The 11503-nt window shown below is 36.4% G+C and overlaps 1 protein-coding gene across 1 annotated transcript; it reads left to right on the top strand.

Moving 5' to 3' along the window:
- The first annotated feature begins 2222 nt into the window (after positions 1–2222).
- On the top strand, positions 2223–2573 carry LOC115225978. The gene has a single exon (XM_029796951.1). The coding sequence runs from the start codon at positions 2223–2225 to the stop codon at positions 2571–2573; it is 351 nt and encodes a 116-aa protein (XP_029652811.1).
- Positions 2574–11503: the final 8930 nt, after the last annotated feature.

Below are 11503 nucleotides of genomic sequence, written 5' to 3'. Positions count from 1 at the left end.
TGTTGAGATCAAGATGTCCTCAAGAGGCCGGATTCCAAAAGTGTCAAGAAAGCTGGATCGGGTGTATTCCTGCACAAGGTGACTTTACCGAATGAGATGAAGTGAATATAAGTTAGTTTTATTAAACATAACTCATCCAGGAACATTACGATGCCACTTTGTATGTATACGATGGGTTTCTTTTAGTTACCTTGAACAAATATACACGAGTTTGTTGTGCTGTAAGCCAGAGTACACGCAGTGGGACTGAATACAGTAGAAAATATTATTTCACAATTATGCTAATGCCTTATCGAATGTACATATATATACAGGTTTCAACACGAAATTGTCACCATTACCTTTTTAATTTCGCGCATGCGCGTTCTTCGTTTTTGATTTTGTCGACCACTCAGTATAGTATGATCAGTTGGGTACCGTCTGTGAGAAAAACAGCGCCATGGCCTAATTCACTCTGCCAGAATTTATTTTGGAAACGACATGCTGTACTGCTTGGCATTCACGCCGAAAGATCTAATATGAACATTTCAGAGTGTTTGGGTGTCAGTCAGAGGAATGTGCAATCCGAGGACATGTACTGAGATTGATAAAAATCAAACGTCCAGTCAACATCATGGTGTTTGGAACGATCGCTTGTGATGGTGAAATTATGCTTTCATTCACGGTTTCAGAATTGAGGCGGCGAGCTGGCAGAAACGTTAGCACGTCGGGCGAAATGCTTAGCGGTATTTCGTCTACCGCTACGTTCTGATTTCAAATTCCGCCGAGGTCGACTTTGCCTTTCATTCTTTCGGGGTCGAGTAAATAAGTACCAGTTACGCACTGAGGTCGATATAATCGACTTAATCCGTTTGTATGTCCTTGTTTGTCCTCTCTATGTTTAGCTCCTTGTTGGTAGTAAAGAAATAGGTTTCAGACGGAGGTCAACATCAAGTGCCTGGAGATGGTCCTGCTTCCCTGGAGCAATGGGATGGCTGCTGGAAGATCCTATCTCTAGCAGGGAGACACTGTACCATGCCATACGACAAGCAGAACCCAGCCATGGCTGTCAGACAAATTTTGCGACCACATCACCCCTAAAATCACGCCATCTAACTCCCCAGACTGGAACCCCCTTGATTATCATGCATGGTGCGCAGTTGACTGAGAGGTCAGCAAAACCCATTGTAACATCAAAGATAAACTGAATACAAGGATTATGGCAGTATTCACGAAATTAAACAAGGTGACCGTCCAAAAGAGTTGCAGGTGATTCCGAAGCTGACCGGAAGACGTGGTTGAAGCCAATAGCGAATTTATTGAATACATTTACTTTCAAGATATTTTTCAGTTATTTTGGTAAATATACCTGTTAAAATGGGATCTTAGTGTTTTTTTCATTTTTGCGTAATTAAGACGACACTATATTTACTGTAACCTGTACATAATATATATATATATATATATAATATATATATATATATATATATATATATATATATATATATATATGTGTGTGTGTATGTGTGCGTGTGTTGTGTGTGTTCTGTGTGTGTGTGTTTTGTGTGAGGATGCTCTTGAGTGCTACTGGTAAATCTTCCTATAGATGATACACAAGATAGCAATCCCTCCACACTATCTATCAAAAACCGTATTATCCACATATGGAATAAAAAATTAAAGCCAGAAACTTTTCTTTCTGGAATACGATTAAAAACAACCACAAGGCAGAAATCTACGAACGCTGGCTAAACTCTACACCAATACTTTTGCCTCGTAAATTCGAAATTCAACGTATTCCGAAGAAGCCGACAACGGAAGTGCGGTAGTAGTGATGAATACAGAATACTACAAATATTTAACACTTTCCATGTTGGAAAATAATATTTACTATGAGAAATTAATACATAACCACCCACAGTAAACACTGAAAAACTTGCCCTCCTTACTCCAAATTCATAGAAAGGGTCTCACTAACCTTGAAATAGACTTTTTAACCAATTTTAAATACAGTCCTAGTCTATTCTATGGATTACCCAAAATACATAAAAATCCACACATTTGTGAAGCCTGCAAAATCTCTACAAGCCTATGCATTAATGTCCTTCCACCTACTGACCTCAAACTGAGACCTCTCATAGTTCGCCCTTCTTGTGGAACCCACCATTTGAGCAACTTCCTCGACATTTACTCCAAACGTTCTTTACAAATATGTGAAAAGCTTTATCAGGGATGACCTAGACATGCTGAACCACCTCCCGAATACAGTAAAGGAAGGAACGCTGCTGGTATCTTTCGATGTGGTTAATCTGTACACCAATACCCCACACGACTCTGGTATAGAAGCAATCACATTCTGGCTAGAAAAATACCCAGAAGATATCTCAGGACGCATTAACCACAGAATCATAATCGAAGCACTCAAATTCATCCTGCTGAACAACTATTTCATGTTCGACACAACTTACTATCGACAAAAATGTGGAATTGCAATGGAAACCAGAGCTGCTCCAGTGATTTCAAACCTTGAAATGGGTTACCTAGAACTGAAGTTATACCAATCATCACTAGAAAATTATTGGCGCCTCTTTTAATTGCTATTTAAAGGAGAACTGGATGAGGTATTTGGATGATTGCTTCATACTTTGGAAATACAGCATGGACAAACTCCTTGATTTGAAAGTAATGCTTAACAACATACATAGCAATATACAATTCACTCTGGAACACAACAGTAAACAACTCCCTTTTCTGGACATCTTAATTAAAATAGTTTACAACCACATAGAAACAGACATATTTTATAAACCCACAGATTCTAAACAATACCTATTGTTTGACACCCCAAACGCATAAAGATTAATACACCTTTTAATCTAGCGAAAAGAATCTGTACAATAGTTTCGGATACATATACTCGTGAATAAGACTCCTTGAAATTAGATCAACACTAACTAAAATACATTAAAAGAGCTAAGGAAATAGATATACAAATATTAAGGCATGCCAGCCGAAATACTAAACCAGACTTTAAAAATATTCCCGTACATTTCCACACATAACCCTAGAAACAACGAAGCCTTCAATATTATCACCCAAAATCTTCCCATCCTCACAGGAGACAAAACAACGAGCGAAATTTTAAGCTCATACAAAATTTAAAAAAGCAAACTACAACCCAATTCATTGAAAAACAATTAACCAGCGCAAGACTATATCTACTAACAACAGAGCCAAAAGAGAAAAAGTGTGGTCGTCTCACCTGTGGAACATGTCCCAACCTTTTGGAGGATTCAGAAATCCACTTCAAACAAGAGGAAATATTTAAGATCAATTCAAATTTCACCCGATACTCGGAAAATCTAATCTATACCATGACATGCTTAGGATGTGGTAACCACTATATTAAACAAACAAGAATATCACTGCGTTGAAGAACCACCATCCACAAGGAACAATTTCGCCAACCACAATACAGACAGTTACAGGTTAGTGAATACATTGAAAGGTGTGCTAGGAATCTTAATCCTAATTTCCAAATTTTCCACATCTATCAATGTTCACAGAAGACATCAATGCAACAAAGGTTGATTAAATAGGCAATTTTCATCAATAAATATCTTCCCCAACTGAATATAAAGACACAACTTAATACATAACACTACTATCCCTTCAATTAACACCATAAACCACTATACATTCCTTACAAAATTCAGATTCAAATTCTATATCTAACCTTACTGCACAAAATCCAGAACGACTTACCTCCCTTACAAATAATCTTTTTATTCAGGCACTATTAGACTAACACTGTTCATTAGCCGGTGTTCATTCAAAGCAATGAATGGCTTATGATGAAAGCATGGTATGCTTTCTGACTCTTTAATCATCTCATAATAATGAATCTTGTGACTCCTATTTCTACCTCAATCCATCTAAAGGTATATATCTGTCATTACCTTTCATAAAAAGTTTTTTTTGTTATATTTATAATGTGCATTTTCGTTGATTTTTCATATTTTCCCATTACATTTCGACGTGTATTTTCTATTTTCTTCTTGTAACATATTTCTAATATATGTATATATATATATATAACATAGTTCTACTATATATACATATATATATATATATATATATATATATATATATATATATAATAAAATATAATATTATGTATATACAAACATGCATACATACATACACATTTATACACACAAATATAACACATACATACATACATACATGCATACATACATAGATACATATATACATACATATAATATACATACACACATACACACATACAGAAATGCATACGCTATATATACGCTATAAAAATACGGGTGTATGTGGTTTTTTTATATGTTTTCAGACCTGCGAACCTCTGAAACATTGCGTCCTCGAGTAAAACGAATTTGCTTTTCGAAATCCGATTCCCAAGGTAAACATCGTCCATAACATATAATAAATATCATATTCCTCCAGGTGAAATAACCGAACTTTGAGATCTCAACCTCCCACTCTATATATTCTTTCACTACCCATGTGTCTTATATTTGCCATACTATTTGATGCTCTTTCTCTCACTCTCACTCTGTGTGTGTATGTGAATTAAAAATCAATCATTGCTTTCATTTTGTTTAAAATCTCCTACTTTTACTTTAGGATACAAGTGTTCACACACAAACAGCTTAGCTTCCAAATCTTGTTTTCTGATTGGGTAAAAATGATAAAACTTCGAACTGCTGATGTGTTTTCTAAACTTGTTCTCGAATAAATCAATAAATTTCAAAATTACCACATAATTTTCAAATTTGAAATTGTGTCGCTCTCTAATTGCTTACTTCTTTCCTTTTCTCATAGTAAACCTTCCTACACGTTATGAAAGTATATCGCTCACACTAAGTGTGTGTTGTGTTCCGAATGTGTGTCGTGTTCCTAATATATATATATATATATATATATATATATATATATATATAATATATATATGTATATATATATATATATATATATATATAAATATATATATAGGTGTGTCTGTGTGTGTGCCATTATGTCTGCGTGCGTGGATATAAGAATGAGTGCGTATTTTTGTGCGTTATTGTGTGTATACCTATGTGCATAAGAATTATATGCCTAAATTTATTTATATATATATATATATATATATATGGAATTAAGGGGTTAATTTTGATGTCTTCACTTATGTTGTAAATTTCTTTTATGCTATTTAGACCTGAAGAGTAGCTATGTATTCATTTTTCAGATTATCAATTTTGATAAAGTCGATTTAAATATATGGTTACGAAACGCGCCTCGTCGATGTAATGTGCATAATTTAGTATTGTATGTTTTAGTATATTATTAATAATATAATTATATTTATATTTTATTATAAATAATATGTTTCATTATTAATTGGATTAATTTACGGAGGGTCTGTCAGTTAATTATATATAAATATATATATATGTATGTGTGTGTAAGCACACCTATATATATATATATATATATATATATATATATATATACATGCATACGTATACCCATGCATACCAGTATATGTCATATATACACACTCATACACATACACTCACACATACATATATATATATATAGAGAATATTATCTTCCAATTATTCAAGTCATTAATCAGCAGCTATCCTGGCAACCCTCCTAGAAGGTATTTTATTCAAATATATTCTCCACTGTATTTAAATTTTGAAAGTCTGTTACTTTTTATATCGGTTTCTTTTGAGGAACTGTTAAGTTACGGGAACGGAATATCTCCAGAGACTATTACAACCACAATAATTAAAGCTCACACACACTCATACACCCATGTATATACATAAGACAGGCCTCTTTCAGTTTCTGACAACAAAACGTCTCACGACACGAGTACATAGAATTGGACACTTGGTGAAGGCAGCACGTATTAACACTGACCACTACTCCATGTGGTTTGAAATCAAGCTTCTTATTACGCAGACACGCCATTGACTTTATACACACATACACTTATATAGATATACATATATATTTATGTATGTATATATATATATATATATGAATCTATTGTACGCTCAAGTGGTCGCACCTATTTTATCCTGCTTTATATACCTACATATTGGACTTATAACTGCCTGATCTGTCTGCACCTCTCCGATTCTACATATCTGCACTCTACCCGACTGCCACTGGGTATACTTATGGATCTCACGGGACTCATCTGTTAATGAAATATCCCTCCAATACACTAGAAAATTTAATCCTTTTTGAACTTCTGTGATTTCCTCATTTTCTTTACTTTTGAAGATCGTAGGCTCGAAACGTAAAGCGCTTTCACACTTTCCGGAGTGTCAAACTAATACACACCTATTTCATATATCTGTGTTCGTCTTTTATTTTTCTGTAAACTTCAACTATATACATGTGTATAGATGGATAGATAGATAGATAGATAGATAGGTAGATAGATAGATGGATAGATAGATAGATAGATAGATAGATAGATAGATAAATAGATAGATAGATAAATAGATAGATAATTAGATATAAATACAGTGCACATTTAAACACATAAGATGTACCCGTCATAGGATTTGCTGCACGCCAGAAGGAACAGCTAAAATCCAAACCACAATTAGGGATAATCATCGAATGGAATGAAAATTATGAAATGCTTAACTCTATCTCCTAGACAACGGATTCAGACATTTTTTTAGCAAATAAAATTATTTCTAGGCGAAGTCCTCATCAGCAGGTACGCCTAGATTAAAACATATAAGCATGAGGCAATCCAACATTGCCTCTTATGTGATACCTCTTATGTGTTTAGATATGTTTAAATGTGTTTAAACACATAAGACGAATACGTCTGACCATTTACATGAAAATATTCCATTGACATTCAAATCTCAATACATTGTATAAATAATCGACGTTTTATATGTCAATTTTCTTCAGAATCAGTTCATTATTTTATTGTGAATTATTTTGACGATTTCTGCCTTTCATCATTTTAATTTTAATTCTACTACATGACTCCGGCCATAAACCTTACCTAAAAGTCAAAGTTCATCAAAATCGGATGAATTGTGTAAAAGTTACAGCATAAAATACTAATCCTATAGGTAATTGCATACAAAAAGCCCATTGTTTTTTTGAAATCTCCCTCTCACTCGCAGTTATCGATTTTTGTCAACTCTTAATACAGGTGTCAACTAATGGACATGAGCTGTAATCACATGTAAAATTTCTACAAAATCGTTAAGAATGTCTGTATGGAAATGCTTATGTACATTTATGTCCTTTTCAAGCTCTTTTGAATTAAATAAATACATTTCCCATATACCCCACCAATCATTTACCTACACTTCATATTTCATTAAAATCGGATACAAAATATGAAATTTACGGCCAAAAATAAACCCCTATGGGTATTTGCACGCAAAACGTCTATTGATTTTATAAAACCACTGCTCCGGTGCAATTACCAATTTTTTTTCTCAACGTCATATACTGAAATCAACTCACTGCCATGAGCCTTGCTCACTCGTCGATTTTCATTAAAGTTGGACAAAAAATGCAAAAGCTGCTGGGAAAATAACATCGTTTTGGGAATATGCGAGGTTAAGGAACAAAATGTTAAAATGTCGCCATTGTTTTCAAACAACGTTTCACATTTTGTTTGAAAAAAAAGCGTGGATTAAAATGGTGATCACCGATTTCCAAAATTTTTCATTTAAAACTTTTGTTAATGCGTCATTCAAAAGCATTGGCCAAAATCGTTACCGATTGGGATTGGGGATTTGAAAAAAATCAAAACATTCACACAACTTTTAAAGAGATTCCTGCCATCATTTCAAACGTTGGGGTGAAAAAAAAATTGAAAATCATCACCAGAATCAGTGCAGGAGTGGCTGTGTGGTAAGTAGCTTGCTTACCTCATTGTGCTTAGCGAATCGGAGTTGTGTTTGATACTGAAGCAGTAAAGACTAAAGACGTGTTTTTGAAGCCGTCTTAAATTGAAGAGTTTTGAAACTTAGTTGTAAGGTAAGACTTTTTTGGGGGTCTAGTGGGGGCATGTTGTCTGCCGCAATTATTTTTTGCAAACAAGAAGTCCTCACTGGATTCTAGTCTTCCTGTAGCTGAGTGAATAATTTTTGACTTAACTGTGAAAATTATTGTTTTTGTGGGCGTATCCCGCCGCAAAATTTTGTTTGAGAATAATATTTGTCCAGGAATAAGTCTGGGAATTTTTAGAAAAGGTTTCAACAATATTGTTCCTGTTAAGGATTACCTATGAGAAGAAAATTGGAATGATTTGCGTTAAAATTTTGGCCTGGAGTACCGAGTGGCCTCTGCTGTGTTTTGAACTGTTGCTCTCTCTTCACCCCTTTTTTAATTAAAAAAGACTCTTTATTGAACTGTTAATTTTTTCTTCTTTTTTTGTTTGGACTTTTAACTCTTCCTTCTTTTTCCTTAATTATTTTGTATTTTATGAGGTGTTTTTTGGACTTTTTAAAAAAGAAACATGGTAAAGAACAATGGAAAGTTGGTGGAGTGGGAATTTATACCACCCAAAAGATGATTAAAAGAACTTGAATGTAAGACGGTGGTTTTGAGGACCTACTCCAGGATCCTCGACGCCATTGCCGTTTTCAAAAAATAGAATCGAAAGAGAGATAGCAGAATCTAAGCCAGCTATTAAGTTTATCACTCGGAGGGTCAAATATGCAAACGTGTGGTACTATTTGACTTCCCAGAAGTGGATTGTGAATTTGCGTGCCAGCTCCTGGAAGGCAATGAAATTTTGTTTCTTCCCACTTATTGTGGGAAGAATTTGACGAGGGCTTGGGTTTGCGGCTTTCCACCCGGAGAAGAGACCGAGTGGATAGGAGATACAATCCGCCTGGGTCTTGGTGGTAGTAGCACCAAGCTCTTCAATGTAAATATTCTGCCTGCGGCTTACTGGGAGGGTTCAAAAGCTGTTTTGACCCTCTGGACCAAGTCAGCCGTAAGTCTGGTATTTCCAGACTTTTTGAGAATCGGCTGGTCCAAGTATCCGGTGATGCTTGAGGGAGCCCACCTCCAAGTGTTATCGGTGCCTGGAGCCTGGCCATATAAAAAATAACTGTCCTCAACTGCAAAGCTAAGTCCTGGAGCGGTTGACGGAGACCTCTGTAGAAGAGGGAATGAAGGCGGCCGAGGAGACAGAGGATGCCTCAAAGAAGAGCCGCAAAAGGAAGAAGGTGAGTAATAATGGGTGCTCACCGATGGATTCTGGGAATGCGGGAGGGGAGGCACATGTTCCGGTCACGGACGAGATGCACCCTCCCTCAGTCAAGAAGCAAAAAGAGGAAAAAGGAGAAACGGGATATTGCCGACAGTCGGAGACATGGAGCCTCATCGGTGGGGGTCGTGCAACCGGCGGGGGTGCGTGGGTAGACACACTTGGTAAGAATTGTTCCGCTAACGGTAGAATTGACTATTTCGGACCCGGAGGAGGAAGAACTGCTGTTCTTCTGTTATAGAGGGGGAGTGGTGGAAAAGGTGGTAGTAGAACACTACAAGGGAGTACCTTTGGCCTTCGCACGGTAACCCGAATTGCCTCCGCAGATGGGTGTGGAGTTCATAACGCTGCGCATATTTCATAGGCTGGGGGGACTAAAAGAGGAATATCGCTCGTGACCGGGTGACGCCAACTCGGAGCATACCTTGATTTTAAAGCAAGCAGGGGATATGGTGGAGTACACGTACACAAGCGATAATGAGGATTGACAAGAGGTTGAAAAGCCTCAGTTTTATAATGTGTAAGAATCTCAGTGCCTCACTTGTAAATGGACTAGTGTTGATTGTATATTGAATATTTTATTGTATATTATTGTATGTTATTATTTGTTATGGACTATTAAGTCCAATAATTGTAAAAATTGTAGTGAGAGGTTCAATACCTCGTTTTCTTTCTGTTGGGAAAAAAAAGAATGGTTTAGAGAACCGAAACCAGATAACTTCACGTGTTCTTGTTATCTTATTCCGATTGATAGGTTTATCCGAGTAAATAAAGGGTTTTGAAAGGGCATACGGGTGTTGATATCGGCGGGCTGAGACAGTGTTAGTGTCAAGGGTCACCGAGTGGGGAGATTGTTTGTTAGATCATCTACTACTTTAAAATTTGGGAGGCTAGTAGGACGATCGGTTTTGCGGGATATTTTTTGTTTTATGTGGAGGACGGGTGTATTCTTGGTTCCAAGGTTAGTTGAGGGAGGAATGTTCTACACAGGGTTATATTCGATCGAATTCTTATGACCGTCACGCTATTATAATATTCAGCGTATTGTTCGAATATTTCCTTACTGGCGGACAGTGATGAAATCCGTTTTGATACGATATCTACGATAGAGTTTAGGACAACTGGCGTTGTTGATGGAGGAAACGTTGACGTAGTGGAGGTTCCCCTTAAGTTTATGGCATGGGTTGAAAATTTGACTTTGTAGATCTAGGGTGACATCTAGGAAATTAGAAGTGTTAAGGCTGCTACATAAAGTGATGCAGAGGCCCACCGTTTTAAAAAGATATCTTGGTCTTTTTCTAATCTGTTCGATTTCGCGGTTGCGAGAATCCCGAATGACTCTATTGGCCTAGAATTACTCAGTTTTCACATGTCGACGGGCGGCCAAGATGGTATCAATATCGTCACAAGAGAAGTTAGATTGTATCATTGCAAAAATGAGGACATTGTTGAGAAGGATACACTAGAGTAATTTGGTCTATGTCGATCTGGATGAATTTAAAAGTATGTTTAGGGCTTTAGGAATTAAACGACTGGACGGCTTGAGTAATTTCAGTCCATAGGTGTAGTTGGGGGTATAATCCTGTCTGATGAAATCTTGCTAATCTTACCTATATCTGAACTGAAGGGACAAATGAGGCGAACGGAAGGGTTCTCGGCAGATTTTAATTTATGGTCTTCTGCGTTAATATGGAGTGAGCGAGTTAAGTAACGTCCGGTCCTATCTTCTAATGCGCGTTTAAAAACGAGATCACGATTCTTGATGTAAATGTCTTTTAGAACGGAGGCTGGTACAATACGGTATCATTTATGTAGTTATTTGTGTATTAGATCTCGGTATTTATCTAGAGGAGCATTATAAATGTTGCCGGGTTTGACGGCTTGGAAGAGAATTTCAGAGTATTTTTGAAGACTCTTGAGGATATTATTGAATTTAGTTAGGCGGGCTTGATTGTTATTTTTCTAGGTTTAAATTTGATGTTCAAGATGTTGCTCGAAATTGTCTAGGTCACGCTTAGGAGGTCCCTTGTTTAGCAACCACATGGTTCCGGGTTCAGTCCCACTGCGTGGCACCTTTGGCAAGTGTCTTCTACTATAGCCTCGGACCGACCAAAGCCTTGTGAGTGGATTTGGTAGACGGAAACTGAAAGAAGCCCGTCGTATATATGTATATTTATGTATCTATATATATATAAAGGATATATATTGTCAGAAGCGACA

Source organism: Octopus sinensis, linkage group LG29 (genome assembly GCF_006345805.1).
Source record: "Octopus sinensis linkage group LG29, ASM634580v1, whole genome shotgun sequence".
NCBI classification, from domain to species: Eukaryota; Metazoa; Mollusca; class Cephalopoda; order Octopoda; family Octopodidae; genus Octopus; species Octopus sinensis.
This window is presented reverse-complemented; position numbering and strand designations above follow the sequence as displayed.